Source organism: Salvelinus fontinalis, chromosome 33 (genome assembly GCF_029448725.1).
Source record: "Salvelinus fontinalis isolate EN_2023a chromosome 33, ASM2944872v1, whole genome shotgun sequence".
NCBI classification, from domain to species: domain Eukaryota; kingdom Metazoa; phylum Chordata; class Actinopteri; order Salmoniformes; family Salmonidae; genus Salvelinus; species Salvelinus fontinalis.
In genome coordinates this window covers 18,290,385-18,303,189 of record NC_074697.1, presented here as the reverse complement: position 1 = coordinate 18,303,189, position 12,805 = coordinate 18,290,385, and the positions used below count along the sequence as shown (strand labels likewise).

General features: G+C 42.9%; 1 protein-coding gene across 1 annotated transcript in view; it reads right to left on the bottom strand.

Annotated features, from left to right (window-relative positions):
• LOC129831780 (von Willebrand factor A domain-containing protein 5A-like) overlaps positions 1-12,805 on the bottom strand; it is a 38,694-nt gene that overhangs the window by 23,056 nt on the left and 2,833 nt on the right. Inside the window, exons 2-8 of the mRNA XM_055895218.1 lie at positions 7,870-7,920; positions 7,545-7,747; positions 6,996-7,218; positions 6,543-6,718; positions 866-980; positions 494-669; positions 40-128 (exon numbers count right to left, since the gene is read on the bottom strand). Of these exons, the coding sequence (XP_055751193.1) occupies positions 40-128; positions 494-669; positions 866-980; positions 6,543-6,718; positions 6,996-7,218; positions 7,545-7,747; positions 7,870-7,912 (1,025 nt within the window). The 5' untranslated portion in view covers positions 7,913-7,920. The remainder of the gene's footprint in view (positions 1-39; positions 129-493; positions 670-865; positions 981-6,542; positions 6,719-6,995; positions 7,219-7,544; positions 7,748-7,869; positions 7,921-12,805) is intronic.

Genomic DNA, 12,805 nt, shown 5'->3' with positions numbered 1-12,805 from the left:
ACCTGACTGAGACGAGGGTTGAAAGTAGAGAACACTCACGGAAAGAAGGACTCATAACTGGACCCAAAGCCGATGATGTTGAAGTAGCACCCCATTGGCAGGCTTTTCAGCAAGAGCAGCAGAGTATCCTGCAAGAGAGAAATTCAAGTGTTTTTACTATTCAATAAACCATATAGGACATGCTTAAAGAATGGAAGACTACAGAGTAACCACTGTGTACTGGATTTCACTCTAAACCATCTCTTGGTGAATCCTGTGCAGATTGAGATGTTAATTTACTAGTGCAGGGCTGTGTGTGTGTGTGTGTGTGTGTGTGTGTGTGTGTGTGTGTGTGTGTGTGTGTGTGTGTGTGTGTGTGTGTGTGTGTGTGTGTGTGTGTGTGTGTGTGTGTGTGTGTGTGTGTGTGTGTGTGTGTGTGTGTGTGTGTGTGTGTGTGTGTGTGTGTGTGTGTGTGTGTGTGTGTGTGTGTGTGTGTGTGTGTGTGTGTGTATACCCTGGCACTGCCAATGCGGTCCTGAGCCCCAGACCCATTGTGCATGGAGAATGACATGCTGCCAGAGCGATCCACAACAAAAAGGAATTCCCCGAGTGAGGTCATCGATGACATCACATCGTTGGGGAACTCTGGGTACAGGCTCAGCATGACCACTGGGTCGCCCATCAGAGAGCCTGGGAGCGATAAAGAGAGAGAGAGACAGAAGTGTTCAACAGCCTTTGTCCTCTTTCTCCATCTCTACACTACATCTACTGTATCTTCTGTCTCACCATGTTCCTCTATGTAAACATGGATTAAGGTAGGAGACTAGACTACTCATTGATCTCATCTCCACACATCTACAACAGAGTAAACCCACCCCCCCCTCACCTGGCATGGCAGAAGTCTGTGCTGCCTCTACTATAGCAGTAGGCTGATGGGTGTCTTGGTAATACAACAACAGCTCAACGTCCCGGTCAAATTGATGACCTGCAGCCAGACTGACCTGCAGTTAGAACAACATTCACATGAAGACAGAGCAGTCTGAGAGGGAATTTAACAACTATGAATGATTCGGATGGTTCATGGTGCTAGTGAGAGTGTACGCACACAGACATACTGTACACTCAGACATTCATACGTACGTACAGTACCAGTCAAAAGTTTGGACACACCTACTCATTCAAGGGGTTTTTCTTAATTTTTACATTGTAGAATAATAGTGAAGACATCAAAACTATGAAATAACATATATGGAATCATGTATTAACCCCAAAAAAGTGTTAAACAAATCAAAATATATTTTATATTATACATTCTTCAAAGTTGCCACCCTTGGCCTTAATGACAGCTTCGCACACTCTTGGCATTCTCTCAACCAGCTTCACCTGGAATGCTTTTCCAACAGTCTTGAAGGAGATCCCACAGATGCTGAGCACATGTTGGCTGCTTTTCCTTCACTCTGCGGTCCAACTCATTCCAAACCATCTAAAATGGGTTAAGGTCGGGTGATTGTGGAGGCCAGGTCATCTGATGCAGCACTCAATCACTATCTTTCTTGGTCAAATTGCACTTACACAGCCTGGAGGTGTTCTCCTTTTGATAAACAAATAATAGTTCCACTAAGTGCAAACCAGATGGGATGGGGTATCGCTGCAGAATGCTGTGGTAGACCTGCTGGTTAATTGTGCCTTAAATTCTAAATAAATCCCCGACAGTGTTACCATCAAAGCACCCCCCACACCATCACACCTCCTCCATGCTTCACAGTGGGAACCACACATGCAGAGATCATCCGTTCACCTATTTTCTCTCAAATTTGGACTCATCAGACCAAAGGACAGATTTCCACCGGTCTAATGTCCATTGCTCGTGTTTTTTGGCCCAAGCAAGTCTCTTCTTCTTGTTGGTGTCCTTAGTAGTGGTTCATTTGCAATTCGACCATGAAGGCCTGATTCACGCAGTCTCCTCTCAACAGTTGATGTTGAGATGTGTCTGTTACTTAAACTCTGAAGAATTTATTTGGGCTGCAATTTCTGAGGCTGGTAACTCTAATGAACTCATCTTCTGCAGCAGAGGTAACTCTGGGTCTTCCTTTCCTGTGGCGGTCCTCATGAGAGCCAGTTTCATCATAGCGCTTTTGCAACTGCACTTGAAGAAACTTTCAAAGTTCCAGATTGACTTAAAGTAATGGACTATTGTTTCTCTTTGCTTATTTGAGCTGTTCTTGACATAATATGGTTTTGGTCTTTTACCAAATATGGATTTCTTCTGTATACCACCCCTACCTTGTCACAACACAACTGATTGGCTAAAACGCAGTAAAGAAATTCCACAAATTAACTTTTAACAAGGCACATTTGATAATTGAAATGCATTCCAGGTGACTACCTCATTAAGCTGGTTGAGAGAATGCCAAGAGTGTGCAAAGCTGTCATCAAGGCAAAGGGTGGCTACTTTGAAGAATCTCTAATATATTTTGATTTGTTAAAAAAAAAATTGGGATACTACATGATTCCATGTGTTATTTCATAGTTTTGATGTCTTCACTATTGTTCTACAAAGTAGAAAAAAGTTAAAATAAAGAAAAACGCTGGAATGAGTAGGTGTGTCTCAAGTAGAATGGGACTGGTACATATCTTACATTACTTATATCACATGTATATCCTGTATTTTATACCATCTACTGCACCTTGCCTATGCCGCTCGGCCATCGCTCATCCATGTACTTATTTGTACAGTTGAAGTCGGAAGTTTACATACACTTAGGTTGGAGTCATTAAAACTTGTTTTTCAACAACTCCACAAATGTCTTATTAACGAACTATAGTTTTGGCAAGTCGGTTAGAACATCTACTCTGTGCATGTGTAACAGTTTAACTTTAGTCCGTCCCCTCGCCTCGACCTCGGGCGCGAACCAGGGACCCTCTGCACACATCAACAACAGTCACCGACGAAGCATCGTTACCCATCGCTCCACAAAAGCCGCGGCCCTTGCAGAGCAAGGGGAACCACTACTTCAAGGTCTCAGAGCAAGTGACGTCACCGATTGAAAGGCAACTGGCGCGCACCACCGCTAACTAGCTAGCCATTTCACATCCGTTACACTCACCCCCCTTTCGACCTCCTCCTTTTCCGCAGCAACCAGTGATCTGGGTCAACAGCATCAATGTAACAGTTTTACTTTAGTCCGTCCCCTCGCCCCGACCTCGGGCGCGAACCAGGGACCCTCTGCACACATCAACAACAGTCACCCACGAAGCATTGTTACCCATCGCTCCACAAAAGCCGCGACCCTTGCAGAGCAAGAGGAACCACTACTTCAAGGTCTCAGAGCAAGTGACGTCACCGATTGAAAGGCAACTGGCGCGCACCACCGCTCTAACTAGCTAGCCATTTCACATCCGTTACACATGACACAAGTAATTTTTCCAACAATTGTTTACAGACAGATTATTTCACTTATAATTCACTGTATCACAATTCCAGTGGGTCAGAAGTTTACATACACTAAGTTGACTGTGCCTTTAAACAGCTTGGAAAATTCCAGAAAATGATGTCATGGCTTTAGAAGCTTCTGATAGGCTAATTGACATCATTTGAGTCAATTGGAGGTGTACCTGTGGATGCATTTCAAGGCCTACCTTCAAACTCAGTGTCTCTTTGCTTGACATCATGGGAATATCAGAAGAAATCAGCCAAGAAAAATTGTAGACCTCCACAAGTCTAGTTCATCCTTGGGAGCAATTTCCAAAATGCCTGAAGGTATCACGTTCATCTGTACAAACAATAGTACGCAAGTATAAACACCATGGGACCACGCAGCCGTCATTCTGCTCAGGAAGGAGACGCGTTCTGTCTCCTTGAGATTAACGTACTTTGGTGCGAAAAGTGCAAATCAATCCCAGAACAGCAGCAAAGGACCTTGTGAAGATGCTGGAGGAAACAGGTACAAAAGTATCTATATCCACTGTCATGACGCTGGCCTGTGGGTAAGGTTTATGACCCCCCCATGAATACCTTTCTCCCTTCCCTCTCTCTCTGACTCTACTGAAGGACTCTTGAATAGTCTTTGTTAAACATAGAGAGTCTGGGAACATCAAACAAGTGGAGGGAGAGGAACCATATTTCGGTAATAGAACCAGTTGAAAATATGTGTTGGTACTTAATGAATATGATGTCAGTTCGGTTGTCATCTGAGACATTATGAGTGATGACAGGATGACATTAACTGTATCTGGGAAAGTCTACACATTCTAGTTATCAGATTCACATGGAATTGTTGTGCAATTTAAATGTTTAAATATGAAACTATTTGTGAAAAGATTTAATGTAATTTTAATGTAAGTTTCCAAATGAGAGAATTGGGTTTTCATAAGGTTAGAGCTTTGCTCAATCAGTGGCCCGCCCCTGTGAAGAGACATTGGTTATAAACTATGAAACACACTCCTCTCTACCTCCACTATTTACAGTAAGCCCTTGACGAAAATGTAACCTCCTGTCCCGGGTACATTAGGGCGACGGTCCGATGTCAGAAGGATTCAGATAATAACTACAGAACTAAGCCAACCTCAGCGTGAGCTTTGGTGGCGAATGGTATGAACTTTGCACTCTTATTCACTACAGAAGTGATACCTCCGAGCCGTTGAGTTAGTAGCGGACGCTGTAAACGTGGGCTAGGAAAGGACGGACGACGTATCCAATCTAACACACAACAACGATACTACAACGTATCCCATTTACCACCAGAGACATTCTTCCGAGGACAGCAAGATCTCTGTTGGGCAACACGGTAGGCATCTACGAACAACCTACAAAAGCGCAGCTCAGAGTAAATATTTATTGCATTTCCCTTTTCCAAATGGGCGGTAATTTAGAATGCATAAGATACTGTATTTACGATAGCATAGCTTCTCCCTTTGTTCCTCAGTCTTCCCGCTCTTTCACTCAAACCCAACCCCCTTTCCTTTGTGTAACCAGCTGTCATGTCGGCTCCGTCCACCAGGGACGTTTTCTGTATGACATAATTTGCATTCTGTGTATATGTAATTCTGTGTGATCAGTTAGGTATTTAGTAAATAAGTAATTAAACCCAATTTTGTATTGCTGATTCAACTTGTTAGCCAGGGTTCGTGAAGATAACCAAGAATTTACAACTTTCAGAGGAGACTGAAATAAGGTGACGATAAATATTGACTGCTATTGATGTAAAATATTACTAGGTTTTTAAGAGTTTATTCGGAAGATAACAGCTCCATAAATACTCTTTCGTGGTGCCCCGACTTTCTAGTTAATTACATTTACATGATTAGCTCAATCAGGTAATATTAATTACAGAGAAAGGATTTTATAGAATAGCATGTCATATCACTTAATCCGGCATAGCAAAAGACACGACACCACAGTAAAACGAGTCCTATATCAACATAATCTGAGAGGCCGCTCAGCAAGGAAGCCACTGCTCCAAAACCGACATAAAAAAGCCTGACTACGGTTTGCAAATGCACATGTACTTTTTGTACTTTTTGGAGAAATGTCCCCTAGTCTTATGAAACAAAAATAGAACTGTTTAGCCATAATGAACATTGTTATGTTTGGAGGAAAAAGGGGGAGGCTTGCAAGAAAAAGAACACCATCCCAACCATGAAGCACAGGGGTGGGAGCATCATGTTGTGTGGATGGGCTGGTGCACTTCACAAAATAGATGGCATCATGAGGGAGGAAAATTATGTGGATATATTGAAGCAACATCAAGACATCAGTCAAGAAGTTAAAGCTTGGTCGCAAACGGGTCTTCCAAATGGACAATGACCCCAAGCATACTTCCAAATTTGTGGCAAAATGGCTTAAGGACAACAAAGTCAAGGTATTGGAGTGGCCATCACAAAGCCCTGACCTCAATCCTAAAGAAAATTTGTGGGCAGAACTGAAAAGCGGGTGCGAGCAAGGAGGTCTACAAACCTGACTCAGTTACACCAGCTCTGTCAGGAGGAATGGGACAAAATTCACCCAACTTATTGTGGGCAGCTGGTGGAAGGCTACCCGAAACGTTTGACCCAAGTTAAATAATTTAAAGGCAATGCTACCAAATACTAATGAGTGTATGTAAACTTCTGACCCACTGGGAAAGTGATGAAAGAAATAAAAGCTGAAATAAATCACTCTACTATTATTCTGATATTTCACATTCTTAAAATAAAGTGGTGATCCTAACTGACCTAAGACAGGGAATTTTTACTAGGATTAAATGTCAGGAATTGTGAAAAACTGAGTTTAAATGCATTTGGCTAAGGTGTATGTAAACTTCCGACTTCAACTGTACATATTCTCATTCACCCCTTTAGATGTGTGTATTAGGTAGTTGTTGGGGAATTGTTAGATTACTTGTTATATAATTACTGCACTGCCGGAACTAGAAGCACAAGCATTTCGCTACACTCACATTAACAGCTGCTAACCATGTGTATGTGACCAATACAATTTGATTTGACTGTGTATAAAATAAACACACTTAAACATGCATATGAACACACACACACACACACACACACTCACACACACAAGGTACCGTGGCTTGGGTTTTCTCTGTGTTGAGGTAGTTGAGTGGGTCCAGGGGACAGTTGGACTCTACTCTACAGATGGGATGAGGGGACGACACACGGGCACTGAGGGACAGACTGTAGGGCACAGAAGCAGCAGGCACCGAGGACACCAGGGCACTGCCACCACTACCACTGTCTGACCCTTAGAGAGAGATGGGGTCAGGGAGGGAGGAGGAGGTAGAGAGACAGAGAGAAGACCAGAGAGGAAAGAGATGAACAGAAACATGCTAATTTGTGGGTGATTGGACTGGACCTAAAGCCTGCACCACTTCCTGTGGGTCTCCAAGAGCAGGACTGAAGTCCACCACCCTATGTGACCAGTTGCTGGTTCCTAGTCACACTGCTGCCCACAAGGTTTTACACTGCACTATGATGTATTAGTGGTTTGTGTCTCTCCATACAGGGGCACATGTTCTTACCCTGGGGTTGATAGCGGGGGTTGAGCACGGCGGGCAGGCAGAGCCTCAGGCCATCGTCAGCCTGTACAGCCAGCTCTGTCACATAGTCTAGGCTGACAGAGGCCTTCTCCCCTGGAGGCAGACTACCTACACTCAGCTTGAACACATCCGGGCTCTCATCACTCTCCTCCAATAGGAAGGCCTGCTGGCCCGAGCTCAACGAATCATCATACTGCTCCCGCGCCTGAGAGGGGGACAGAGGAACACAAGGATGCATCATCAGCCTGAGACAATAGTGATATGAGAGTGGTCAAAAGGATAATACTGATTCTTGAAGCTCTGCAAGTCATAGACTGCTTTGTTAACCAATTGGGTATAGTTGCCCAGTAAGACTTTACACCAAGTTGTTCTTAAACCTGTGTAGTAACTATGTAACTACACTAGTAACAACATTTGTACAAACATGTTATTGATTGTTATAAACATGAAATGAATCCTGAAAAAAAAGAAAAGAAATGTAGATCTGCATTGTTGCTTTTGTCTCATTGTTGACTTGTCATTTCCCCTCACCTTTTGTTTCTCCTGAACCTCAGCCACCACCTCAGTCTGTCCTATCTTGGCGCTGAACCTGCAGACAGCAGCCTCTCCTGGCAGAGGGAAAACAAAGATGGCCTCCAGAGGGCTCTCCTCCTGGTTCTCATACTGCAGAGTGGAGCTCACAGTGGCCACATGCCCCTGGACACTCACTTCCACAGCAATACTCTTCAGAGGCACTGAGAGAGGGAGGGATGGATGGAGAGAGGATAAACAAGATACTGATGAGAGCTCATGTCTGGGAGAATGAAAATCCACACAGACATGGAAGTAAACAATAATTTCTGCTTTCAAACAGTACCTGGTTCATTCTTGACAGTTATCAATCCACAGCAGTTCACCATTTCGGCACCTGAATGGGGAAGTCAGGTGTGATATTATTGTCCTCTTAACTTGAATTAGGCACTGTTCACATCACTTCAATTAAGTTAATTGGCATGCAACAATAAATCGTAATATGCCAAGCGTTTATGATAAATTGTTTTATAAAAGGCAGCCACAGAATGCCACTACTGACAGTAAGATAAGGGCCATTGGAGAGGTTTATCTAACCATGATGGTCATGCACCATAACTGCTGGTTGCTGATAAAGAATATTGCTTTGTAAGGTAATACAGTATTGGTCTTCCCAGAACACATTTCCTCATACAACAGTTGCTTTGTGTAAAAAGGACATAACCAAGCCTGAATTTCTTGTGAACAATAAACAATGAAATGATCACAGCAGCTTGACGCAATAATGTCAATCTCTGTCCAGTGTCCATCCTGTGTAACCTCTGGTTGAACTAGTCATAGAGATCCTATTCAATTGTTCCATTTAGGTTCTCTCCCTGTTTCAAAAGTTTCATACTAATTACACGTTTATGGGCAAGGGGTGAATGTAGTTCATCTACCGGCTGTATTTTTCTTGTTTTTCCCAGAGCATTAATGTCTAAGAACTTAAACTAGCATCATTTTGATCACTGTCGGTTGGCAAAACATTGACATGATAGACATGTCACAATTGTTGTCTCTTGCTGTAGGCACATTAGGTTTAGTCATGGCTGCTAGAGTTGGGGGCAACTGTAGCACAGTATTAAAATGATCCTGAGCCAAGCAGCCAAATTATGAAAACAACAAGTGACTTAAACTTTAAGATGGTATGAATTAAACAAATAATAACTTTAAATAGCCTTGGGGTCCTGTGGAGTAGGTTACTGTACCACCAAGTACATTTTGCTCTGTCTAGAGTATCCCTGAAGTACCCGCTCATGTGCATGTAACCAGTTAGCCTATAGTCTCATGACTCTTCTCAAGTACCCCCTGTGGATAGGTCAAATACCCTCAGGGGTCCTAGTACCCCAGGTTGGGAAACACTACTGTAGACTGCCAAATAAATTGCAAACAGATATAATCTGGGAAGCATCAGATAACTCTAAATGTTTTAAGGGCCTCCCGGGTGGTGCAGTGGTCTAGGGCACTGCATCGCAGGGCTAGCTGTGCCACCAGAGACTCTGGGTCGGCCGCGACCGGGAGGTCCGTGGGGCGACGCACAATTGGCCTAGCGTCGTCTGGGTTAGGGAGGGTTTGGCCGGTAGGGATATCCTTGTCTCATCGCACACCAGCGACTCCTGTGGCGGGCTGGGCGCAGTGCACGCTAACCAAGGTCGCCAGGTGCACGGTGTTTCCTCCGACACATTGGTGCGGCTGGCTTCCGGGTTGGATGCGCGCTGTGTTAAGAAGCAGTGCGGCTTGGTTGGGTTGTGTTTCGGAGGACGCATGGCTTTCAACCTTCGTCTCTCCTGAGCCCGTACGGGAGTTGTAGCGATGAGACAAGATAGTAACTACTAACAATTGGATACCACGAAAAGGGGGTAAAATTGAAAAAAAAAAAAAAAAAAAAAAAAAACATGTTTTGAGAGGAACAAAACAGCCATGCAGAAACAGGGGTGTAACTGTAAATATTGGTTACGTACATAACTATCTCTTTACTGAACAAAAATATAAACACGGGCTCCCGAGTGGCACAGCTGTCTAAGGCACTACATTGCATGCAGTAGTGCTAGAGGCGTTACTACAGTCGCAGGTTCATAAACCTGGCTGTGATTGAACAGCGCACAATTGGCCCAGCGTTGTCTGGGTTAGGGGAGGGTTTGGCCGGTGGGGCTTTACTTGACTCATCGCGCTCTACTGACTCCTTGTGGTGGGCCGGGTGCCTGCACGCTGACCCTGGATGCCAGTTGAACAGTGTTTCCTCCGAAACATTGGTGCAGCTGGCTTCTGGGTTAAGCTGGTGGGTGTTAAGGAGCACAGTTAGGTGGGTCATGTTTTGGAGGACGCATGACTTCACCTTCCTCTCCCAAGCCCGTTGGGGAGTTGCAGCGATGAGCCAAGATCTAAAAAAATTGGGGAGAAAAGGGGTAAAAGTAATTTAAAATAATAATTTAATAAATACAAAAGAAAAATAAATAAATAACTACAATATAAATGCAAAATGTTTAGTGATACTGAGCTGAAATAAAAGATCCCAGAAATGTTCCATACGCACCAAAAGCTGATTTCTCTTAAATGTTACGCACAAATTTCTTTACATCCCTGTTAGTGAGCATATCTCCTATCTCCGCCAATATAATTCATTCACATGACAGGTGTAGCATATCAAGAAGCGTGGGGTATTTCTGTCTGTAATAAAGCCCTTGTGGGGAAAAGAAAGTATTAACCCGTGGCTGCACCCCAGCCCACAAATTAGGGCCTATTGAATATTTTTAATTTCACTGATTTCCGTTGATGAATTGTAACTCAGTAAAATGTATAAAAAAGTTGTGTTAATATTCTTGTTCTAATATACAGTACCAGTCAAAAGTTTGGACACACCTACTCATTCAAGGGTTTCTACATTTTTACTATTTTCTACATTGTAGAATAATAGTGAAGACATCAAAACTATGAAATAACACATATGGAATCAAGTAGTAACCAAAAAAAGTGTTAAACAAATCAAAATATATTTTAGATCCTTCATAGTAGCCACCCTTTGCCTTAATGACAGTTTTGCACACTCTTGGGATTCTCTCAACCAGCTTCATGAGGTAGTCACATGGAATGCTTTTCAATTAACATGAGTGCCTTGATAAAAGTTCATAAGTCAAATTTATTTTCTTCTTAATGCGTTTGAGACATGACAAGGTAGGGGTGGTGTACAGAAGACAGCCCTATTTGGTGAAGGAAAAAGGAAACCGCACACCCTTATGTAGACCTGGCCCCACCCACATCCGTTCTACACATCGAAGGGGGTTGGAGGCAAAGGAAAAACAAATAAGTGCTACCAAATATAACAATATGCATTTCATAAATATTACAAAAGTGTATAAATAAGGCGTATTGAACACGTCTGTAAAATGTCAATGAGGACATAGCAAGTTTTCATTAGTCATTGTGTACATCGTACGAAAAACGTCAGAATAATCTACAATAGACACATATTTCATGTTCAAATTCACAACATAACATACATAGGCATTTCATCATTAAGTCCTTTAGGAAATAATGTCTGGAGGGTGAAAATCCAAAAACATTTTCTTTTACTCAGAGTATTATTAATATCTCCTCCCCTGTCTGATATCTTAACTTTCTCTATGCCACAAAATCTAAAAGGTGGAAATGTAATGCTTCAGGTCATTGAAATGTACAGCGACTGGATAATCCCTCTCGTTTCTGCTGATTGAATTTATGTTCACTAATTCTCTGTTTGAGAGAGCGGGTGGTTTTACCGACATAACAGAGCCCACATGGACATTTAATAATGTAAATAACATGGGTGGTGGAACACGTAATAATGTCATTTATTTGGAACCGTTTTCCTGTGTGTGGGTGGCAGAAATATTCACACTTCATCATATTGTTGCACTGTGCGCATCCTCTGCATTTATAGCTACCATTTGGTAGAGGGCGTAAAAGAGCTTGGCTAATTTTCTTTTGTGGCTGGCAGTTGGCATGAACCAATTTATTGCGTAAATTGCGACCTCTCCTATACACAATACGTGGTGGATATTTAAATTCAGCCGGCAAAGCTGGGTCCGATGATAAAATATGCCAGTGTTTCTTGACCACATCTCCCACTTTTCGCGAATTCAAAGTATATGTAGTTGTGAACATTACGGAGTGTTCTTTAGCTTTAGCGGGTCTTTTTTGTAGCAGTTCATCTCGTGTTTGTTCCAATGCCAAATTATGAGCTTCATCCACACATTGTGACGAATAGCCTCTTCTTAGAAACCTCATGCTCATCTCCGCTGCTTTTTCTAGATAATCCTCTGTGAAGTGGCATATACGGCGCAGTCTAAAAAATTGGCTTCTTGGAAGTCCTCTTTTTAATGGCTCAGGATGGAAGCTGTCCCCCTGTAATAGAGTATTTCTGTCCGTTTCTTTTCTATACAGAGTTGTAAACAGGGTTCCATTTGATTTCTCAATCCACATATCGAGATAATGAACACGTTTGAATTTTGTATAGCCCTATTTGGTAAAAGACCATGTCCACATTATGGCAGGAACAGCTCAAATAAGCAAAGAGAAATGACAGTCCATCACTTTAAGACATGAAGGTCAGTCAAAATTAAGAACTTTGAGAGTTTCTTCAAGTGCAGTCGCAAAAACCATCAAGCGCTACGATGAAACTGGCTCTCACGAGGACCGCCACAGGAAAGGAAGACCCAGTTACCTCTACTGCAGAGGGTCATTACAGTTACCAGCCTCAGAAATTGCAGCCCAAATAAATGCTTCACAGAGTTCAAGTAACAGACACATCTCAACATCAACTGTTCAAAGACTGCGTGAATCAGGCCTTCATAGTTGAATTGCTACTAAAGGACACCAATAATAAGAAGAGTCTTGCTTGGGCCAAGAAACACAAGCAATGGACATAAGACCAGTGGAAATCTGTCCTTTGGTCTGATGAGTCTAAATTTGAGGTTCCAACCACCTTTGTGAGACACAGAGTAGGTGAACGGATGATCTCCGCATGTGTGGTTCCCACCGTGAAGATGGAGGAAGAGGTGTGATGGTGCTTTGCTGGTGACACTGTGATTTATTTAGAATTCAAGGCACACTTAACCAGAATGGCTACCAAAGCATTCTGCAGCGATACGCCATCCCATCTGGTTTGCTCTTAGTGGAACTATCATTTGTTTTTCAACACAACTCCCGAGTGTTCTCCCGAGTGGCGCAGTGGTCTAAGACACTACATCCCAGTGCAAGAGGAATCA